The 24389-nt window shown below is 45.1% G+C and overlaps 1 protein-coding gene across 1 annotated transcript in view; it reads right to left on the bottom strand.

Annotated features, from left to right (window-relative positions):
• Positions 1-2942: 2942 nt before the first annotated feature.
• LOC147889139 (protein ACCUMULATION AND REPLICATION OF CHLOROPLASTS 6, chloroplastic-like) overlaps positions 2943-24389 on the bottom strand; it is a 60008-nt gene continuing 38561 nt past the window's right edge. Inside the window, exons 5-6 of the mRNA XM_087391528.1 lie at positions 3651-3784; positions 2943-3513 (exon numbers count right to left, since the gene is read on the bottom strand). Coding sequence (XP_087247654.1) covers positions 3223-3513; positions 3651-3784 — 425 coding nt within the window. The 3' untranslated portion in view covers positions 2943-3222. The remainder of the gene's footprint in view (positions 3514-3650; positions 3785-24389) is intronic.

Below are 24389 nucleotides of genomic sequence, written 5' to 3'. Positions count from 1 at the left end.
TAAATTCAACACTACGTTAGATTATGTGGACTAGCATCCAAAAAAATAGAAGTCTCATTAGCAAGTTCACTCTCCAAGATCTCCTCATCAGCAGAATTTGCTTGCTCTAAGTATCCTTGAAGCAACCATAGAGAGCTATGTTCACTGAGCCGACCTCCCATAACAGCCCAATGTGACTTATGAACGTATCTTGAATTATGTTGCTTGTCTGCGTATTGCTTTGTTCTGTTACCGCTTTAATTATTGGTTCTGGCTGGATCAGTTAATTGATTACTGGCTGATAGCACTTGCTAAACTAAGATTCGTTGTTGGCTGACTCATTGATGCACTGCTTCTATGAACAATTTGTTGCAATTAACGTAATCACCTCTTTTGCATTTTATGTTTTATCTGCTACTATCTTTTGTGGTTGTTAGCGCTGATTCTTGAACGAATGTTTATGTTTAGAAGTTTTGTTACTAGGCTGAGCTCGTTAAGACTATGTTGTGCTCTCTTATGTTGCCTCTTATGCTACTAGCACCTCATAGGTACTCTCCAGCTTGTGATGCAATTTGATTGGCTACAAAAGAAGCAGTTTTACATTGTGGATGTAAGAGAGGCTAGAGATAAGAACAATCTCTTCACTTCGCCTACAGACCAAGGAAACAATGTTTCCCAAAAATAGCAAAATTCACAAAGCTTGCATAGCAATACTCGCTAGGTAAATCTTTAAACTGATCCTCTCTCTCTCTCTCTCTCTCTCATTGAATACTGGCTCAGCCCTCAATCTAGCTTTGATAACATGTTACAATTAAGAGAGTAGAAGCAAATGTCGATAGAGAGATGAAATCATGAACCACAAGATATCACAAAGCAACACAATGTATTTTGATCACTCAGAGGATACAACTCACAAAGATGTCACACAAACTCATGTACAAGACATTAAATAGCCAAATGAAAGAGTCCACTTGTCCTACCCTAAGCACTCCACCTCCAAGGGTCTCACATGCAAGGAGGTTATTACAACCAATTGCCACATAGTACCCACATGTGTCACAAGCCCCAATGATATTGGATGCTATGATCATCTATTTCTCAACATCTAGAGCCTAAATCCGGATCAAATTCCCTTGGGTTCATGGAGGATTTGGCTCTATGAAGTGTCCATATAAAGTATTCGGTCCCCAAGGAGTGAGAGTGGGTTGATCCAAGGCACCAAGAGAAGAATCTCCTCTTCTTTCACTACACGGTCAATAATGCCAAAAGAAAGAATTTTCAAATTTCTTATGTCCTTCAAAGTTTCTTTTAGAAGAGACTCTGAAAATTTCTGAGGAATAGAAAAATTAGTCTTTTCTTTTGGGCTTTCTATTCACGGAGGGATTGCCAGAGAAGATCCATGTTCAACTCAACCCCTACTTGCCTTCATTGCCTCTCTGCTAAGGAATTCCTGGAGTATTTTATGAGAGGCATGACTGTCCTTGGGCTCTCTCAGTTTGATGACACATTAAGTCATGCTCTATGGATAATGTTCTCGACTCTCCTCACAAACCTGCACATGCCTTGATGGATAATTTCAAGGAGATGCTAGCAAGCATTTCATCGTGGCACATTTGGAGAGCCAGATGCATAGAGTGTTTGGATGTCTCCTATATCCACCCTTGACACACATTGGCTAGTATGTGGACAAATATTATACACACTTTGTCAACCATTTGGGTTAGCATGAAAGAACCTTCGCCAGCTACTGCCAAGGGGACTCTTTTTCTTAGGAAATGGATTGGCTCCCTATTTTTCTTAGAGTCCTCTGCAAGATTGAGGTAGCACTTTCAACCTCAACCTTGAATTTTTTTCTAGTTCTCTTGGATAAGCACGTTATTTGTCCCCGTAGGGTGTCTCTATAGTCTTTCATGCTTAGCAAGATGGATATCTACCTTGAGCTTGCTCTTGGTGTTTCTTTTATACTTAATAAAAGTCCTTTTCTTGAAAAAAAACTACATCAATTTTTTTATTGTCCCTCATGCTTTTATATGTGTTTCATTCCTAAGGGAGTCTCTTTGAGGTGTCTCAAGATTTGTCTCTCTCGTGTTCAACTCTTCATATTCTCTCATGTTCACATTACATATTCTCAATATATTGCATCTATCGTCCAACTTGCTCCTACTAGTTTTGAGTTTGCTAAGGAGAGGATATCAAATGGAGTTAAAGATGATGGGCTTCATGATCATATAACCAAAAATCCTTTCTTAATCATCCATGCCTTCATACAAGAACATTCTCTTCATATTCGTGAATCTCTACCATAGCTCGGCAATAGCCAAGCCAATTTGCTTATTTTTCGCATATTGAAGCATGAGGTGGGATACAAAATTTAAAGTGCTTTACTTGATCTATGATCATAAGGACAGAATTCTCTACGACATCTAGCAAGTAAACATTTCTCTTTGAAACACTAATGAACACATTTCGAATTTTAAGCATGCATGTATTCTCTTTATAATTCTATATGGATAACTCACTTTTCCTTGACATGCAAATTGCCAATAAATCGATAGTTCCCCAATGTGCATAACATGAGTAGCTGCGATTGGTACACCGCCCATGAACAATAGCTGGATGACATCTATCTTTATGTACTCTAGTTAGTGACTCAGTTAGTATGCCACTTAGGTTAGCTAAGTTTAGTTTGAGACCCACATATAGGGTTCATCTATTCCTTTTGTACTAAGAGAGAGTTCTTTTGGCTTTCACAACTAAGAAGATGAAAACTGTTTTCAGCCTCTATCTTTATATGTATTCCCCCATTGTATATGTGAGAAAGCTGCAAGTGAGACTCCTTACTTCTCTCCCACTCTTTTCACAAGAACTGCATGGATTGACATAAGTGGAATGTATAGTCTAGCACTGACATAGAGGAGATTCAACTCCACCAAGCCAAGTAAGCCCTTGCTGCATTATTTACCTCACAAAACTCTATTACACAGAAACCTCATTGTCAGTACTTGGAAATCTAGCTGCTTTGGTCAGAACATTGCAAAAGCTACAGATCTTACATGGCCTAAGCTTAATTAATCGATTCTTACCTAATAAAAAATCCTCATTTTCCTTCCTTCCAAGTTGTTCAAAGAAGCTTCATAGTGCTAGATGTAAATTGAGTATTTATCTTGGTCTCAACGGGTCTAAATTCAGTACAACTCCCAAATTCTTATATCATAAACATGGAGCAGCTCCCAAAGTTGCAGATCATGAACGCAGAACAGCTCCCGAAGTTATCTTCCAAGTACCGTCGATTGCAGAAAGCTCATACCTAGTGGTGTATGTACTGTGGTAAGAGTCAGTGATGTCAAGCTTCTTTTTATCATACAGACTCGCAGCTTCCTGTAGGGTTGCTTCTACAATGGCTCTTTTCCCATCTGTGCTGATGGTCACACTCTCTATGCTTAGACTGATAAGCTTATATTCCCAGTACCATCCATTTTTCGCCACGTCTCTGGCACGTTCACTCCAGCTTTTCAACATCTGCCCATCCAGCACCTTTTAAAACCAGAAGCAGCAGAATGAGTGTGATGAAACATGTATGGGTTCAATTCAACCTTTTGAACCAAACAAGCTTGTAGACCTCTACACTCATCAAGCTGGTAATCTTTGAGGAATTTAATTAAAATGCGCACCTCAGCTAGTTTTTCAACAGCATGGTCTGTACCAAGGGCCTTGGCTTTTGCAGCTTGCCACACCTCGACAAGGTGCTCTGCAAGCCGGGCATCCATCTTCGACACAGCCTCACGCCCAATTTCAGAGACAGAACCTGTACAAGAATACGTAACATGAGTCTTCCAAGGCAAGTGAAATACAATCACTGATAAATCTTGCGTTGCCTTCAATTTTTGAGTAGTTCTTATTAAAAATGTGGATCGATTCAAATCTTTCCATGTAAGCACAACTGTTTAACTTTACTCACGTATAGAGAGGACAAACAATACAAAACAGAACAAATTGGGAAAGCTTCACACTCACATGTGGCTCCGGGAAGTCTTGGAACAATTGTTCCTCAAAGCAAATCCAAATACTCCAAACTAGCAAACAATATATCATGATGGCAAAAGAGCACACATCAAAATCCTGGCATAAACTAATGTGCTTTCTTGGTAAGAATAGTCGCTATCAAAATCAATGTTCTTTAAGAAGAAAGGGAATCATAGGCATCAGGAACTGACTAGTCAGGGTTGTCTTGTTGAGCACGTAATACTCCACACACACACCTGTTGGAAAGGTCACCTCCCCATCTGTAAGCCCCAAAATGAGCAGAGCATGGGAGAGGGAGACCTAGGGCAAGGTATGCCCAGAGAAAGGGGACAGCCACCGTACGGATCAGTACGGGCTGCTTCAGGCCAATGTACGGAAGGTGTGCAGGGTGCGCCAAGGTCTGGACAAGGGCTGAGCAGAGGCGGATCAGTAGCAGCATGGAGTCGCACTGTTGCAGCAAGTATTGGGCAGGTCTATGGCCTGCAAACAGGGCTGGCAGGTGGCAGGGTAAGCAGTCCAAAGGGGCTGGGTAAGTGCTGCCTACCTAGGCTGATCTACAGGCAGTAAGGTAGAGAGAACCATTCTAGACACAAACGCTCGAGGTGGAGCACGCAAGCTCGAGTCTAGAGATAGTGGCGCAAATAGGAGAAGTACCTTGTGGTAAGATCAGAGGACCACACTATTGGTGGGACTCTGGATCTATCTCTTTTGTATTGTGTCCATAGCTTTGGACAGAAATATATTATTTTGGTGGTTTCTCTATCCGGCTGGTTCATTGTCTATTGATGAGTCTGCACATCTATTTTATGCACATAAGTTAAGAAGTTTGTGATTCCACACCCCACACCACACTGTGTGAGCTCTTGGGCTATTCTATCAGTCTTACGCTGTGCGTACCCTCTGTTGGGTAATTTCTAACATGGTATCAGAGCCCAAGTAGGAGGCTCACACGTGTGGGAGCCTGAAGGCAGGGACCTTGCTGAAGGACAACCCTGATTCAGACGCTCTTGGGAACTACTTCCATGACTAGAGGATTGTGCCCTTACGAGAAGGAGGGTGACTCGGGTTCAATCAGGTGCGTTCAGAGTTCTAGTCTACTAAAAATTGAGTTTGGTTGACTTTACTATGTGATATAACAGCAGAGATGTCGACCTCTACAGCCTCTTCAGCCCTTGCTCTCCCTTCCTCCTCCCCCAGTTTTCTCTCATTCACTATCCCTAACTTTGGAGAGTCTGGGAAACTAGACGGGACTAACTACCCGATCTGGAAGGTGAAAATCCGGAGCCATTTAGTGACTCGGAAGTTGTGGAAGCTAACAACGGAAGTAAAGGCGAAGCTGGAGGACATAGTGGATAAGCAAGGGAAGATATTCATGGCAGTAGAGAGGAGCTCGAAGCTTGGGAAGATAGAGATGCCCATGCTCTGGCATTAATCATACGGACTACAGCGGACTCTGTTCTTCCACATATCCGGATGGCCGAGACGTCAATAGAGGCATGGGTCACTCTGAAGGATCTATACGAGACGGACAACACCTCCCGGATTTTGCTTCTTCAGCACAACTCTACAATCTTGATATGGAAGAAGGAGATACGGTACATAGCCACTTGACGAAGATCAAGGTGGTGAGGGATCAACTGACAGCAGTTGGTCAGAAGACAGACTCATGCCATTTGCCCTTGATGGTACTTAGGAGACTACCTCGGAGTTTCAAGAGCTTTGTTACAACCGTGATAGCACGACAGAGGACCAAACCTCTGACGTTTGAGGAGTTGGGTCCATTACTGCTACAAGAGAAAGCTCGGGAGAAGCTCTACAACGACGACAAAGACGACAAGGCGATGCTGGCGAAGGATTACACTCGTAAAGGAAAGGGCAAGTCTGACGGTGGCAAGTCCAAGAAAGACGACTTTGGTGACGAGGAAACTTTGAAGAGGAAGCAGAAGCAGAAGTGCTTCACTGTGATACGCCAGGATATTTTACAAAGGACTGCAGAAAGAAAAAGCCGGATCGAAAAAACAAAAAGGAGTCTGACTCAGATTCAGAGCGAGAGGCCAAAGCAAATGTGGTAATCAAAGAGTTGTTCCTGGTGACATCACCTAGTGTTATCCAGGTCAGATATGTTGACCAAGAAATCATAGTGAGGATGTCTGGCATAGAGATGTGGGTCAACGAGGACTCAGATGCCTTTGTGAAGGTGAAGGACAGCATGGGAGCGCTTAGTACCTTCCAGGTACGTGGCTATTGACACTAACACGAGGATGGATTCCATGGAGGGCCCTGGGGTCTCATGGTCATATGGATGTTGTACTTCACGAGGGGACAGTACAGGATTACACAAGCTCTTGATAGGTGCCTCGATGAGGTACAGGGTTTGCTTTCAGAGCAAACACACTGGCAGTACAAGAGTCTGGTATGTACTTGATATTTTGCATTTGAGCCTTTATAGCATGCTGTGGAGAGACTCTGCTCTTCATTTGTCTCAGGTGATACGAGATTGGAAGGACTTGGCCTTCTTCGAAGGAAGAAGGGGAAGTATTGGTGCTTCTTCAAAGCTCGGACGCAGATTGCTAGAAGGTGATGGACAAAGAGTACTGAAGCCAGAAGGGTACCTGCTTGAGAACTCAACGAGAGTTCATGGTCCAGGTTATCTGGAAATATTCATTGATTGCAGACCTTGCCAAAGGAAGGACGGGTTGAAACAGACCCTCAAAGCATGGTGCCTGGAGGACTCCAGGTTGTCCACTCATTATGAGGGGGACAATTGGAAGATTGTGACGGCTAGATTGCTCGAGTTCGAAGGCGAGAACGTCACTGAAGGAGGTGGTGCCAAGGGGTGCTACCAAAGATGGACCTGTGTAACGGGATGGTGTGCGGAAGCGGAACCAGACCTGGTGGAGCAAGAGCCACTGGATGAAAAGCCAGGAAAAGATTTTGAACACCGAGATGTTCCAGAGGACTACGACCAGGGAGTTACTGGAGCATCGTCATCGACATGTTGGCATTGGGCCGAGATGTGTCGGTGAGAGGGGGTGTTGGAAAGGTCACCTCCTTATCTATAAGCCCCGAAATAAGGAGAGCATGGGGGAGGGAGACCTAGGGCAACGTATGCCCAGAGAAAGGGGACAGCCACCGTACATATCAGTACGGGCTGCTGCAGGGCAGTGTACGGAAGGTGTGCAGCGTGCGCCAAGGTCTGGACAAGGGCTGAGCAGAGGCGGATCAGTAGCAGCATGGAGTCGCACTGTTGCAGCAGGTATTGGGCAGGTCTATGGCCTGCAAACAGGGCTGGCAGGTGGCGGGGTAAGCAGTCCAAAGGGGCTGGGCCCTGAATGGAACAAAGGGCTGGCAAAGGGCCGTAAATAGGGCTGGATAGGCAGCCAACCAGCCAACCATCTAATCGGTTGGTTAGGGCTGCTACAGACCAGCCAGTTGGCCCAATTAGGGCTGGCTGGTCGGTTGGTTCTAGAGGGCCTTGTGCCCTATATAAGGAGGGCCTTTGTGCCCTCATATCTCATTCTCTGGAGCAGCAGATTTACAGCAGACGGAGCTTCCTTGGGCCTTTTCCCAGGAGGTGAAGGAGACCTAAAGAGTGTAGGCCATCTTCTGGTGGTTCTAGTGATGCCCTATAGGCCATGGTATGTGCCTTGTAGGCATAAGGGTAGGCACTTATAGTGTTAGTGCCTTTTAGGCCACATAGGACACTCAATCCTATGTGACACCTAGGACACTTAGTCCTAGGTCTAGGTACAAGTACTTTGTACTTGTGTGTTATCATCTATCTAAACTTTGACGTGACTATTGATCTATCGACTCGTTACGTACCTGCACTCTCTCTTTCTTCGTTTCGCACCTTCAGTGGTATCAGAGCAGGTATTGCTCGTCTTCCAGCTCTCCTCAGCCCCCGAGTCCTCCATTGCTCATTGGGAGTCTGCTGCCCTGCTGGTCGTCACATTTCCAGCCTGTTCGAGGCTCTTCAGCTGCTGTCCAAGATCTAGGCGTCCGCCTCTTACAGATCCCTCCAAAGGTGTAACTGCATTCCCTTCCGTACAGTCGTACATGTGTACCGAAGGTCTGGTACCTGTCCCGTACTGCATACAGTACCTGCGCCAGACAGCCCATACGTGAGCAGACGTGCATCGCCGTACCTACACGTGGAACGTACCTACATCGCTGTACGTTGTACCGTACATTGCGTCATACTTGATCCGTACATCGCACATATTCCGTACATGTACTTTCATACGTCGTACCGTACACAGCGTCATACCTGATCCGTACATTGCACATGTTCCGTACCTGATCAGCCGTACTTACGTACAGCCACCGTACTTTCGTACCTTCAGTGGTATCACCTGCAGGTCAGCCGTCAACTTCTTGTGAAATTTGGGGCTTTTGCAGGATATTGGCAAATTTGGGGCTTTTCAGTTCTTTTCACCTCCTTTGGTTGCAATTTCTTGCAAAAATATTGGAGTTTTGGGATTTGGTCTGCAATTTCTTGTTTAGATTGCAGTACATTGGGTCAGATTGCAGGACATTGAATCAGATTTGCATACATTGGGTCACATTTGCAAAAATTTCAGCAAAATTTGGGGCTTTTCTGCATTTGCCCTCTCAATAAATTTGGGGCTTTTGCCAAATTTGCTGTTTTTGCAGTGAACATTGCCTGTCAAAGTCAAATTTGGGTCAGATCTGCATTTGCCCTTTGATTTGGGTCAAAAATTTGCAAATATTTGCTGTCATTTTTGGGACAGCCAGCTTTTTGCAGTGATAGTCTTGAGGCTTTTGGGTTTTCAGGTCTTTTTCAGGGTATCACAGTTGCTATGGCTGGGAACAATCAAGATTTATTTGGAGTTCTTCGTGAAGATGATAAGTTGGATGGCACCAACTATCCGATGTGGTCTTATCTCATGAAACATATTCTTGTTGCAAAGCATTTGTGGAATATTGTTTCTGGGGCTGATCTGAGGCCAGCCACTGCTACAGTGGTTGTTTCTACTGCTGGTCCTTCTGCAGGGGGTACTCCTCCTGATGCCTCTTCCTCTAGCACTCCTGCTGCTGCTCTTCCAACTCAAGAACAGTCAAGATGGGATGCAAGAGATGCAAATGCACATTCATGCATTGCTTTATCATGCAAGAGAATCATTATTCCACACATCCGGTCTTGCAGGACAGCAAAGGATGCTTGGGATAAATTGGCTTCTCTCTATCAGATTCACAATGAAGCTCGTGTTGCATATTTGAGAAGGCAATTACAGGAAGTGAATATGAATGAAGATGAGTCAATGGATGCATATTTGACAAAGGTCAAAGACCTCATGGAACAGCTTGCCAACATTGATGAGGTGGTGCCAAATTCACAGCTTGTCAATACCACATTGGATGGACTGCCGGATACATATCAAGGGTTTGCTACAACCCTTCGATTAGTGGCCATGGGTAATCCAGACCACTATTCTTTTGACCAGCTAGTTACTTTGCTTTTGCAGGAAGAGCAAAGTAGAACTAACAGACAAGCCATTATTCCTGATCATGCATTTGCTTCACAGCAGACAGGAAGAGGCAAGGCTTCCAAGCCTATGGGCAAGCCAAAATCTGTGCATAGCAGCTGCAATTCCTCTACGCATAGCAGTTGTTACGCTCTAGCCGAGGTAGCATGACCTCGGAAGAATCAGTCGACATTTCCCTTAATGGATCTATCTCTGTAATATATGTGTTTGCGCTTCATGTAAATGATCGGGAGGGATTTAATGTCAAGGTCCTAGGTGAGGGCCGATAGCACCAGACTAGCTAGATCTAAGGCCAAGGGCCTAGTGCAAAAATTGTGCCTAGGGGCAAAGGAATTAATGCATCCCAAGAGAGGGGTGGAATGTTGCATTAGGAAGGTCCTATATGGATGACATGTGGCATCTAGATCTATCTAGGGAATTGGGGCTTGCTGAAGCTAGAGTGAGAAGAGAAGGAAAGGATTCACGTTGAATTTGTAACGAAGATCTCTGTCTGCTCATCAGCCTCAGCGAGATATGGCTGGGTGGAGATTCATGGTGCTACTCCCGTGATCTTCAAGAGGGAAAGTAGAGATAGTGCTTAACATTTGGTATCAGAGCCTGTGGAGAGATCAAGGATAGGGACGTGTGGATCGTTGGCGGTGACGAAGGCTGTACGTGACGGGACCAGGTGGACGGGCTTCTTCGATTGATGTTCTGCTGCGACGGTTGGCGTAGGCGACGCACTGATCGCAACGAGCCTCCGCAACGAAGGGTTGACGCGGTCCGTGTTGGATGGCGCTCCCGTAAGGTGGTTTGACGAATAGTATCGCAGAGGGTGTTGACTGTTCGTGGCTGGAGTTGGGGGTCCCGTAAGGCAGCGACGACAGTGGGGCACGCAGTCGGTGTGGCTGGGTTGGAGCGGAAGATTCCAGCATGGTCTGTCGACATCGGTAATTGGTGGTTGACCAAATCGATAGGAAGCCCAAGGAAAGGCGCTGACGGACGATTGGCCTACGCACCGTGGGCGCTGGACTAATTTAACGGAGGTCCCATACGTGCATACGATTGACGAAGGATTCTGAATTGAGACTGTTGGCGCTCCCACGATCACAGCGGAACTAGAGAGGGATGTGGCGTGACGGACAGCGGGAAATCGCCACGGTGCCAGAAGTGACGCAGTGATGTTGGCTAGCCGTGGTCTGCTTCGTTGGCACGCATATGTGCAGCGATCTGCAACGCCAGCAATCTGCTCGTAACTAGTGACGATCCAGCAAACCTTGGGAACCCAGATTGAGTGTAAGGCTAGTCAAGGTAGATGATAGGTTGACGAACAACCTATTGGTTTCGTCAAAGATCACGCAGGCCTCTCTCAGGCTGCGACACATTCCAAACAGAAGTGAAGGAAAATAAAGGTTGTATCAGTTGCAAGCAGATCATACGTGGAGGCTGCAGCCTTCGGGGACTCGGATTGCATGGAGCTTCCAGGGAGCATCAAACTTTCCTTCGCTATAAGATTTCAGTTTGGTTATACAGTTTGTTGTTTCAGTATAGCGGAGTCTACGGTTACTATGCCTGTGTGTATGCATGTGTGCTTCAATCAGAGTCAGTTTGCAGGAAATTCCCTAGTATAGGGAAAAGCGCTGTTTGGGTTATGCATGTATCAAATGCCTAGTTAGTGTGCATGTGGGATTGCAGGAATTCCCTAGTATAGGCAATTGTGTCAGATTGTTGGTACATTGAATTGTGTCAACTTGTAAATACAGTTGGCTAGTGGTGGTTTTAATTTATTTTTTTTTTTAAACCCCAAATCAAAACAAAGTCAAAACAAAACAAACCACCCATAAAACGGAATATTAAACAACAAAAAGATGGTATAGCATCCACTACCTGGGAGGGGTTTAAAAGAGAGTTCAGGAAACACTTCTTACCTCCTGACGAAGCATCCCGGGCTTGGGATCAATATAGGAACCTCCGTCAGAGAAATTTATCAGTGGCAGAATACACTGACAAGTTTCAAGAGAGTGTAATGAAGGTTGACGAACCCCTGCCTCAATCAATCCAAGTGAAAGATTTCATATTTGGATTGAATGATCGAATAAAAATGGAAGTTCGGGCTAAGTACGCGAACACGCTAGATGATGCAATAGCTATAGCCCTAAACTACGAAGATGCCAAGGGCAGCAAGCCAAGTGGGTTTGCACAGGTCGGAACCCAGTATGGGTATCCGAAGAAATCCGGGTTTAAGAAGAAGTGGGCTAGTAAAGGGAGTGGTTCGCAGCCAAGTGGTCAAGCCAAGTAGGCGAGACCAGCTGAAACTCCTAAACCAAGTACCACCATTGGAGTGAAGAGGAAAGTAACCCCAATGGCAGCCCGGGCTTGGTCTAAGTCTCCCTTGAACCCAGAACAAAGGGAAAAAGCGAGGAGAGAGGGCTTATGTTTTGGTTGCCTTCAACCTCACTAGTGGAAGGATTGTCCACGTAACAAAGATCGTCGGATGGCTGAGATGGTGTCTCAGAGTGCGACGTGGAGATGCAGGGAAGTCCCAAAGCGGAAGAGATGCAGATTCAGCTAGCGGGATCTTCTCAGAGGTTAGTACCTTGTTTGTTATGTGTGTATGTTGCTAAGTTAGTGACGAGTGCACCTGATAACATCCTATCTAAGCCCGCAGCAACGAGATATACGGCCTTTAATGATACGGAGTTAATTAAAATGAAAGGGCAAGTGGCCAATCATGATGTCATTGTGTTGTTTGACTCGGCTTCAACTCACAATGTGATTAACTCCAAGCTCGTGAAGAGGCTGAAATTAAAAACAAGCCCATCTGACTATGCGTATACAGTCAGAATGGCAGATGGAAGTTCAACTGAAGTATGGGACCAAAGGGTTACCCAGTTGGAGCTTCGGATTCAGGACTATACTGAGAAGCTTGATTTTGAAATGACCAAGCTTGCTCATGCAGATATAGCCCTAGGTATGGCGTGGCCTTCTAAGAAGAATCCAGTCATTGATTGGAAAAAGCACGTATATCAATTCAAGATGAATGATGTGCTTTATGTCTTGCGAGGTAAAAAAAATATATACCTCAGGGACCGTTGGTTTCCGTGATGGAAATCCGAAAAGCTCAGGAAGAGTTTTTATTCCTTTGCACAGCATCGGTAGAGCCGGTTGATGATTCTTCGGCTAGCACTGATGTTACGCAAAGTGGTGAGATGGCCAAGCTGGCTAATCTTATAACAGAGGAGTTCTCTGAATGTTTTAGGGATGAACTACCTTATGGGTTACCTCCAGAGCGGAAAGTTCAGCATAAGATTGAACTGATCCCGGGGGCAGAACCTGTAAATAGACCTCCCTATAGAATGAGTTTTACTGAAGAGGCGGAGGTGCGTAGACAACTGGAAGAATACCTCAATTTGGGGCAGATTCAACCAAGTTTCTCACCTTTCGCTTCACCAGTGATATTAAAGAAAAAGGATGATACGTTTCGCCTCTGTATAGATTACAGAGCATTGAATAATATCATTGTTAAGCACAGGTATCCGATGGCTCGAATTGATGATTTGCTAGATGCATTACATGGAGCCGTGATTTTCAGTAAGATTGATCTTAAGTGCGGCTACCATCAAATCCGGATTAGAGCCGAGGATGTGCATAAAACCGCTTTCAGAAGCAGGTTTGGTCATTATGAGTTTTTGGTAATGCCCTTCGGACTTACCAATGCTCCAGCGACTTTCGTCATGCTTATGAACGATTTACTACGTCCGTATATTGGAAAGTTCATAGTACATTTTATTGACGATATCCTGATATTCAGTAAAAGTATTACTGAGCATCGTGAACACTTAAGAATAGTGTTCAGTACTTTGAGGAAAGCCAGTCTTTATGTAAATAAAAAGAAAACTATACTGTGTATGGTTAGGCTTGAATATTTAGGGTTCATAATTACTCCACAGGGGGTAGAAATGGATCCGAAGAAAGTGGCTGCGATACTAACTTGGCCAATCCCTCAGAGTCTGACCGCGTTGCGATCATTCTTGGGATTTGTCCAGTTTTATAGAAGGCATATCAAAGGATATTCCGGAATAGTATCGCCATTGACTGATCTGACCTCAGATAAAGTACCTTTTATTTGGGGACAGAATCAACAAGAAAGTTTTAACACCATAAAACAAGCAGTGGTCACAGGACCGGTGTTAAAAATAGTTGATCCCCAGAAACCCTTGTTCCTAGAAACCGATGCAAGTGGCATTGCGGTAGGAGCAGTTCTCCTTCAAGAGGGAAGGCCAGTAGCCTTCGAAAGCAAGAAGCTTTCTCCCTCTCAAAGGAATTGGCCAACTCATGAATTGGAGTTGTATGCAATTATCCATGCTTTGAAAACATGGAGGCATTATTTGTATGGTTCAGAGTTTTATGTGGATGTGGATCATGATACTCTGAAACATTTTTGTAAACAGCCTGACTTGAGGGGCCGCCAAGCTAGGTGGGCAGAGCTCATGCAGGAGTTTAATCTAACGATTCGGTACCGAAGAGGAAAAGACAATAAGGTTGCTGATGCGTTATCTCGCATTATGCACAACCTGAGTTTCACGATATTAGAGAGTGCTCTAATGACCGAGATAAGAGAAACTCAAAAAGTGGACGAGTTTGTCCAAAGCTTGTGCCCTAAAGCTCATGTATTAAAACCCGGGGAAAGTGAAAAGGATGACCTGGCATCCAGAAAAGGCCACACTTATGCAAGATATACCATAAGGGATGGTATGCTAGTTAGAAATGGCAAGGTTGTAGTACCTAGTCAGAATGATCTCAGGCAGAGAGTCATTCGACAGTGCCATGATAGCCCATGTGCGGGACATCCAGGAGTCGAGAAGACATATGATCTCGTGAAGCGAGATTTCTTTTGGCCAAAGATGAAAAAGCATATTCATGAATATGTGACACGGTGTTTCTCGTGTCAGGTAAGTAAGGCCGAGCGGGTGAAGCCACCCGGACTTTTACAGCCCTTGGAAATACCACTAAGTAAGTGGGAGAGCATTTCCATGGACTTTATTGTAGGGCTGCCTGCAACGCAAGGAGGGTATGATTCTATCCTTGTGGTGGTTGATCGTCTAACCAAGATGGCTCACTTCATTCCGACTAGAGAGTCTGTTAGTGCCCCGCAAGTGGCGAATTTATTTATCAGACATATATTTCGTCTGCATGGATTGCCTAGATCCATAGTGTCAGACCGAGATGTCAGATTTACCGGTCATTTTTGGACGGCAGTATTTGAGGCACTGAGGATTGAGTTAGGAATAAGTAGTGGGGATCATCCTGAGATGGATGGTCAGACAGAGAGAGTCAACCAAACTTTAGAGGATATGCTGAGGGCATATGTGTCATTGAGGCAACATACGTGGGACAAGTGGTTGCCATTGTTGGAGTTTGCCTACAATGATAGAAAACATTCATCTACCGGGTTCAGTCCGTTTGAGCTGAACTATGGTTATAGACCAGCAAATCCAACTATAGTTGGAATACCTCGAAAAGTGCCTAGTGCCGCGAACTTTGTGGTTCAGATGCGGGAGATGCTAGCACTTGCAAGAGCTAATATCCGCCAGGCTATGGATAGAGCCAAGGTGTATGCGGATGAAAACCGGTCTATAAGAGTATTTAAGGAAGGAGAAAAAGTTTTTCTCAGAGTTCCTTCGCACTCGAAGTCGTTGACTTCAGGAGAGTGTGCTAAGTTATCACCTCGATACTGTGGGCCGTGGTTAATTCTAAAGAGAATAGGCAGTATAGCCTATAAATTGGAATTGCCACAGGGGTGTAAGGTGCACCCGGTTTTTCATGTTTCGCGCTTAAAGAAATTTTTACATACGGGTGACTCACTAATCGAAGGTATGGTTTTGTTTCAGGAGATAGAGGATATTGCAAGGTGAAAACCAACAAGAATCCTGGACCGAGGAACAATGCAAATACGAAATCGGAAGATACCCACGGTGTTGGTTGCATGGCATGATCAGCCTCTACCCGTATATCTGGGAATCCGTATATCAGTTGCGGAGAGTGTTCCCAGATTTTATCATCGAGGACGCTGATGTCTGAAGAGGGAAGGAATGTTACGCTCTAGCCGAGGTAGCATGACCTCGGAAGAATCAGTCGACATTTCCCTTAATGGATCTATCTCTGTAATATATGTGTTTGCGCTTCATGTAAATGATCGGGAGGGATTTAATGTCAAGGTCCTAGGTGAGGGCTGATAGCACCAGACTAGGTAGATCTAAGGCCAAGGGCCTAGTGCAAAAATTGTGCCTAGGGGCAAAGGAATGAATGCATCCCAAGAGAGGGGTGGAATGTTGCATTAGGAAGGCCCTTTATGGATGACATGTGGCATCTAGATCTATCTAGGGAATTGGGGCTTGCTGAGGCTAGAGTGAGAAGAGAAGGAAAGGATTCACGTTGAATTTGTAACGAAGATCTCTGTCTTTGGCATGAGAGAATGGACCACCTCAATTATAGAGCTCTTGCAAAGCTACATTCACAGCAGATGGCAAATGATGTACCTCAGACTCACACAGTTTCCAAACATGTGTGTGAGGGTTGTCTTTTGGGTAAGATGCATCGATTTCCTTTTCAAAAGAATTGTCCAAAACTCTCACAAAGGAAATTGCAGCTAGTACACAGTGATGTCTGTGGCCCAATGAGGACAAATGCCATTGGGGGGTATAAGTATTTCATGACTCTCATTGATGATTTCACAAGATATTGCTGGGTATATCCTTTGAAGGCCAAATCTGAAGTTTTCTTATGCTTTCAGAGATGGCTAAATATGGTTGAGAATGAATCAAATTGCAAGCTTGTCACCCTCAACACAGATAGGGGGGGTGAGTATATGTCAAAGGAATTTGATGCATTTCTGTCCTCACAGGGCATTATTCACTCATGCACTACTCCTTACACTCCTCAGCAGAATCATGTTTCTGAAAGGAAAAACAGGTCCACAATGGAGGTGGCCAGATGCATGCTTAAGGCCAAGTCTTTGCCCAATAAATTTTGACTTGATGTAGTAATGTGTGCCAACTATGTGTTGAATAGATCACCTACACGGGCATTGAAGACTATTACACCTTATGAAGCATGGAAAGGCAAGAAGCCTTCACTTTCACACATGAAAGTTTTTGGGTCTCTTGCATATGTTCATGTACCATCTCAGCTGAGACATAAGCTTGATGACAAGGCAATCAAATGCATATTCATTGGTTACAGCCAAGAGAGCAGAGGGTATAGGTTATATCAACCAAATACTGGGAAGATTATTGTCAGTAGAGATGTGATCTTTGCTGAACATTCAGCTTCTCCTCTTGTGGACTGCAAAGCAAAGCCAGATGTTGACATGTTTGATGCCTTTGAATCTTGGTTACCTCTACCATCATCAGAAGAGGATTTTGACCAGCAACATGAGCCTCCTGCAGGTCCTCCACTAAGCAATAATCAGCCACAACCTCATGCTGATTTGCAGGTTTCTCTTCCGGCACAAAATGATCCCACTACTCATGATGCAGTCATTGAAGAAAGAACTGTCAATAGACAGCAAAGGCAAGTTCCCAGATGGCTTCTTGATACATTGAGGGACAACAAACAAGATCAGCCTTTTGCTGCCCGGACAAGATCAGGGAATAGACAGCATGGTCACTTTCTTGAGTTTGCACTCCTTGTTACAGCTTGCAATGAAGAGCCTTTGTGCCATAAAGATGCTTTTGCTAACAAAGAGTGGATGGATACAATGAAAGCTGAGTTACAATCTATTGCCAAAAATGACACATGGGAATTAGTAGATCTCACACTTGGCAAGCATGCCATTGGAACGCGGTGGGTCTACAAATTAAAAAGGAAATCTGATGGCAGCATAGATCGATACAAAGCCCGTCTTGTTGCAAAAGGTTATGCCCAACAACAAGGCATTGACTTTGAGGAGACATTTGCTCCCACATCCAGGATTACTACCATTCGATGTGTCATTGCTATTGCAGCCCATCATCATTGGCAAGTGCACCAACTTGACATCAAGACCGCTTTTCTTCATGGGGATCTGCAGGAAGAAGTCTGTCACACAACCTCCTGGCTTTGAGGTTGTCAATTCTGAAAATAAGGTATGCCGGCTTAGAAAAGCCCTTTATGGTTTGAAGCAGGCACCTAGGGCATGGTATGCCAAAATTCATGCACACTTACTATCCCTTGGTTTTCAGAATAGTCCCACGGAACCCACTCTTTATGTCCGTGGGAGTGGATCTGATTTTTTAGTGCTGATTTTATATGTGGATGATATGCTTATCACGGGCCCAGATACTCAGCAAATTGCAGCTTTCAAGGCTGATTTGCAGCAGATTTTTGACATGTCAGACATGGGACGGCTCCATTATTATTTGGGCATTCAGTTTGCTCATGTTGAGGGGGGTATCATGATGTCTCAGTCCAAGTATATTGGACAGCTCCTTGATCGTTTTCAGTTTGAGGATTGCAAGCCAATCTCTACTCCAGTGGACCCTGGCTTCAAATTCTCAGCTCATGATGGGAGCCCACCATGTGATATCACTCTTTATCAGCAGGCTGTTGGATGCCTTATTTATTTATGTCACACCAGACCTGACTTGTAGTATGCAGTATCTCAGCTCAACGAATTCATGCACATGCCCAGTTCACAACATTGGCAGGCAGTGAAGAGAGTCTTCAGATATCTCAGAGGCACTCAGGATTTAGCCCTCTTCTATGGTGATCAGGGTTCACTTACAATGCATGGTTACACGGATAGTGACTGGGCAGGATGTGTTGGGGGTAAAGGCACATTGCCACCCCTTTATTAAAGATATGACACCTATGACTGTCTTAAGACAGTCATAGGGTGAAAAACCTAATCCTAATAAAACCTATGAGTTTGTGGTGTGGCTCATCACTTCACACCCGCATCTTTAGTGTCACTCCTCTCTCTCACTCTCTCCCCATTGTACTTCTCGCCCTTTCCTTCCCTCTCAACTGGTATCAGAGCCATCATCTCTCCCTCCCCATCCCTGCCTACCTCCCCCTCTACCCCTCCTTATCCCCTCGGGACTCGTGCCCTCAGGCAGCGTGGGCGGAGCTTGGCATTGCGCAGGCACCACGGGCTGCAGCGGGGCAACGAGGGCGTAGCGCGGGCAGCTGCAGCAGCAGCGCAAGGCATCAGCGCGGGTTGCAGCGGGGTAGCGCGGGCAGTAGCGAGGGCGCAGCGCGGGCTACAGCAGGGCGGCGCCGAGCAGCGCCAGCAGCTGCAACAGCAGCAGCTAGCTGCTAGCTGCTGCTAGCTGCTACAGCCTCCGGGCCTCTAATAGGGCGGCGCGCAGGCGCGCGCGTGTACGGACGTACGGCCGTCCGTACCGCCGTACGGACTCCGTACAGGCGTCCGTACTGTACAGACGCCGCCGTACGTACAAGGACCTGCGTCAAAAATTTTCGTCAGGGAGCAGCATCAGAGAAGGGCATTTTCGAAAAAAAAAAATTTGGATCTGTACCCTGCACAGGTACAACAGGTACAGTGGTACCCTGCACAAGTACACAGGTACAGCAGTTTTTTTTTTTTTTCTTTGGGGAAAGAAGACAAAGAGAGAGCATTCCCGGCTGTTCAGTCCTTCGAACTGTGTTTTTGAGGTACAGCAAGTACACTCTTGTCCCTCGTGCTTGAGGTGACTAGTACCACAGTGTGTGGTGGTTGCACAGTTATCTTGTTTCGGGAAGGTAATGCCTCGATTTTGCAGAGGACTTTTATGCTTTTGCTGAGTGCAAATCTCAGCTTTTGGGTCACATTGTCAAAGGGCTTTTCCCTGGAAGCTTATGCAGTGTATGCCTTGAGGCAGTGTGGAGCCAGGGAGCCCACATTGGTCTTGTTTCCGCAGTGTATTCAGTGACATTTCTGCAGGTCACATTTTGTGTACGACACCTTGGAAAATCTCGGTTGAGCCACGCTTGGCCAGGGCGCATCGAGTTTACTCGGTTCCTAACTGTCCATCATTGACAGTGCTCAAAAGATTTTCTCTTCAGTGTTTGTACGTTGGGATCTGTGTTGTTATTGTGTACACAGGGCTGTTTATGCATTGCATTGTCAGGTGAAAGTGCCAGGAGAGCGCTGTATTTTGTATGCTACCTCAGTGTTGAGGTGTTTTTCACTTGGTACAGGTGTCAAATCAAGGGGCTTTTGCCCAGATTTTGCTTGAGAGCACTTGGGTTATTGTTTGAGACCTTCATATGCCTTTTATCCCCTTGGCAGAAGGGTGATTGTTTGGGATTTGTCCCATTTTCTGTTGCAGTGCAATACCTCATCTGAGGTGGGAGAAGTGATCAGGACAGCAGTGTTTTGTGCTTCGTCAGCTGATGATGCACTGTTAAAGCACTTGTGGAACAGCTGCAGCATTCTGAAATTACTGTTTTATGCCTATTTGAGCACGGTACAATGTGTCAGAAGGTACAGTAACTGGAGGGAAATTTTTTCTGTTTTGCTGCAGATTTTTTGACAGTAAAAACAGCACTATTGTGAGTGCTCCTGGCTCTTGATAGAGCAGGTTTTTTCTGAGAAATCAGAATTTTATTCAGTCATTTTTGACTTACAGGGAGTCAGGTACTTTCCTTATCTGATATGGCATCAGGGGGAAGTGAATCATCAATTCTGAACATAAAGAAATTGGAAGGGGCACACAATTATGCATTATGGGCAGAACAGTGTTTGAATGTACTTCTGCTGAAGAAGATTTCTAGGCCCATAAGGGTGAAGGGTGTCAAGCCATCTGGGATGTCAGATGATGAGTGGGAGGAGCTAGATTTGTCCGCAAGGGCTGCTATCATGCTTACTCTCAGTGATTCTCTTGTGTATAATGTTCAGGCTGAAAAGACCTCTTATGGCGTATGGCAGAGGCTAGCAGAGTTGTATGCCCAAAAGAGTTCAGCCAGTAAGGTGTATTGGTTGAAGAAGCTGGTTGATCTTCGCATGAAGGAAGGTACAGCTATGACCTCACAGCTGATTGCACAGGGGTTGAACCTTGATGAGGAGTTCAAGGCTACTTTCTTGTTGTGTACCCTCCCTGAGAGTTGGGACACTTTCAAGACCACCCTGTCTAATTCAAATGTCACTCTTATATATGCTGATGTAGAGAGCTCTCTCCTCATGGAGGAGATGAGCAGGAAGAATAATGCGGGCAGCAAGTCTTCAAATGCTTTGCAGGTACAGGAAAGAGGCAGGACTCAGCAGAAGGGGAGATCTGCTAGTAAGTCCAAATCCCGCAGTCAGTCCTGTGGCAAAAAGGATATTGAATGCTTTTATTGTGGCAAGAAGGGACATGTGAAGTCTAAGTGCTTCAAGTTTATACGGGATCAGAAAGCCAAGAAGGCTGAGGCAAAGGATGCAGGCAGTGGAAGCAAAGGCAAAGGCAAGGCCAAGGTAGATGATTTGGATGCAGTAAATGTTGCAGCAGAGGACAGTGACAGTGACAGACATGATGTTCTATGCTCTTCTACTGTAATTGCACATACTTTGGTTATTGATGGTCATGACATACACACCTGGCTCTTGGATTCAGGTGCTTCTTTTCATGTTACTCCTCATAGGGAGTGGTTTACTTCCTACACAGGTACTCATGGAGTTGTTCACCTTGGGAACAACTATGCATGTCAGATTGCAGGGATTGGCAGTATACAAATAGTATTCTTTGATGGACGCATATTTATGCTTGATGGTGTTCGCCATGTGCCGCAAATCAAGAAAAATCTGATTAGCGCTGGCTTGTTGGATGACAGTGGTTACCACACCACATTTGGGGATTCCAAATGGGTGATTACTGATGGTCAGGTTGTTGTGGCTGAGGGTTATAAGAGTGATACCTTGTACCCTCTTTATGTTTCCAGTGTAGGTAATCATGTTGTTGCCATAACCGAGCTGCCAAAGGTTTCATTGTGGCATAGCCGGTTGGGACACATGTCCGTTAAAGGAATGCAAGAACTGTCACGTTTGGGTTATCTGCCGTCTCTTTCATTTTCTATGACTCCTCATAAGAAGAGAACTCCCCAAAATAGAGCACTGCTTGATCTAGTGCACACTGATTTGTGTGAGATGCCACAGCTATCACTAGGGGGTGCAAAGTATTTCATTATCCCGTTAAACGGAAGATTATACGCAGCAATGATGTCATCTTTAAAGAGGATAGTGTACACAAAGAACCCGTGCAACCTGTGGAATACAGGAGGGTTATTTATGATGATGTCGGACAGCAAAGAATGCCCATTTATATGCAGCAGCAGGCTGCTGCAGATAACCCTGTTCAAGAGGGTATACAGGCTGAAAATCAGCCAGATAATTTTGCCAATGATGCACCACAGAATATGCCAGCAAATGGGGCTGTAGAACAGCCAGATATGGTGGTACAGCCACCCGTCATGCATGACGAACAGGCTAGACAGCAGCCTAATCCGGAACATTTTGTTAGGAGGAGCACCCGTGTACAACGGCCTCCTGACAGGTTTGTTCCAGGAGCCAATAATGTGGCTGATTTTATTATGCTGACAGATTGTGGTGAGCCTTCCAGCTTCAAGGAAGCTATGGGAAGAACAAAGAAAAAGAAGTGGGAGAAAGCCATGCAGTCAGAAATAGACTCCCTACTTCAAAATGATACATGGGACTTGGTGCAGCTACCTGCAGGCAGAAAGGTTTTGCCATGCAAGTGGGTTTACAAAGTCAAAGTGGATTCAAATGCTTTACCGAGGTATAAGGCCAGATTGGTTGCCAAGGGATTTAAGCAGGAGAAAGGCATTGACTTTGATGAGATCTTTTCCCCTGTAGTCAAGATGACTACTTTAAGAGCAGTGTTAGCTCTTGTTGCTCATGAGGACATGGATTTATGTCAGATGGATGTGAAGACTGCTTTTCTTCACGGAGATCTCCATGATGAGATCTATATGAGTCAGCCAGAGGGATATGCTGTTAAAGGGAAAGAGCAGCTTGTGTGTAAGCTCAAGAGGAGCTTGTATGGACTCAAACAGGCACGAAGAGAATGGTACAAGAAGTTTGATGCCTTCATGCAGTCCCAAGGGTATCATAGGTGTGAGACCGATCATTGCTTGTACACCAAACGAGCAAAGGATGGCAGTTTGATGCTACTCATTCTATATGTGGATGACATGCTAATTGCCAGTGAATCTCAGCATGAGATTAGTGCTTTGAAGAAACAACTGCATAAGTCTTTTGACATGAAAGACTTGGGTGATGCAAACCATATTCTTGGCATGCCGATTACTCGTGACAGGTCCAAGGGACTTTTGTTTCTGTCACAGAAGGAGTACATTGACAAAGTACTGCAGAGGTTTAAAATGGAGGGGGGGAAGTCTATTAGTACCCCGTTGCCTCCACATTTAAAACTCAGCAGTAAGGACAGCCCCAGATCAGATTATGATAAGGCTGAAATGGCCAAGGTTCCGTATGCATCTGCAGTTGGTTCTTTGATGTATGCCATGGTTGCCACTCGTCCGGATATTGCTTTTGCGGTGGGAGTCATCAGCATGTATATGGCAAATCCAGGCAAGCGGCACTGGGAAGCAGTGAAAGGTGTCTTGAGGTATCTCAAAGGTACCAAAGACTTGTGCATATGCTATGGTAGGCAAGATGCATTGGTGCATGGTTTTACAGATTTAGACTATGCAGGGAATGCAGATAACCGGAAGTCTACTACCGGTTATATTTTCACATTTGCAGGAGGTGCTATATCATGGGTGTCTCGGTTGCAGAAATGCGTTGCACTGTCAACTACTGAAGCTGAATATGTTGCAGCCACTGAGGCTTGCAAGGAAGCAATATGGCTTACTCAGCTGGTGGGAGATTTGGGCATTACAGGAGATATGCCTGTTTTGCATTGTGATAGTCAGAGTGCTATCATGTTAGCAAAGAATCCGGTCTTTCATCAAAAGACCAAGCACATAGATGTGAAATATCATTTCATCAGGGAGGTACTGGAAGACAAGCGACTTGAGCTTGTGAAGGTGCATACTGATGATAATCCTGTAGATTTGCTCACTAAGAGCTTGCCTACAGAGCGGTTTGCACATTGCCGCCACATCATGGGATTAGGATGAGACCATTATTATTTTATGGTCTTGTATACAGTAACTGTATATTGCTGTAATTTTTATTCTTTTCTCCCCTTTAGGCACATTGGCCTTTAGGTGGGAGGTTGTTGGGGGTAAAGGCACATTGCCACCCCTTTATTAAAGATATGACACCTATGACTGTCTTAAGACAGTCATAGGGTGAAAAACCTAATCCTAATAAAACCTATGAGTTTGTGGTGTGGCTCATCACTTCACACCCGCATCTTTAGTGTCACTCCTCTCTCTCACTCTCTCCCCATTGTACTTCTCCCCCTTTCCTTCCCTCTCAGGATGTTCCGACACCAGAGTGTCACATACTAGCAATTGTTTTTTGCTTGGCAATTCATGTATCTCCTAGCTCAGCAAGAAGCAACCAACAGTTGCCACATCTAGCTGTGAGGCTGAGTACAGGGCAGCTTTCACCACTACAGTAGAGTGTGTTTGGCTTCGACAGTTACTTACAGATCTTGGTATTCGCCAGACATCCTACACTATTGTCTACACTGACAGCCAGAGTGCTTTGGCCATTGCACGTAACCCAGTGTTTCATGCGTGTACCAAGCATATTGAAGTTTATTATCATTATGTTCGGGAGCAGTTGTCAGCAGGAGACATAGAGTTGTCCTATCTTCCCACAGAGGACAACATAGCAGATATGTTTACAAAGGCACTTCCTCATCCTAAGTTCGAAGTCTTTCGACAGGCTTTACACTTGGTTCCCTTTGTTACATGATCTGACATCCCTTACACATTCATAGGTGGCTATAT

This window comes from Dipteris shenzhenensis, chromosome 20 (assembly GCF_047967505.1).
Source record: "Dipteris shenzhenensis isolate YYH24624 ecotype China chromosome 20, Dip_SZ_1.0, whole genome shotgun sequence".
NCBI classification, from domain to species: domain Eukaryota; kingdom Viridiplantae; phylum Streptophyta; class Polypodiopsida; order Gleicheniales; family Dipteridaceae; genus Dipteris; species Dipteris shenzhenensis.
Note: the sequence above shows the minus strand (reverse complement) of the source record. Positions and strands in the feature narration are given on the sequence as shown.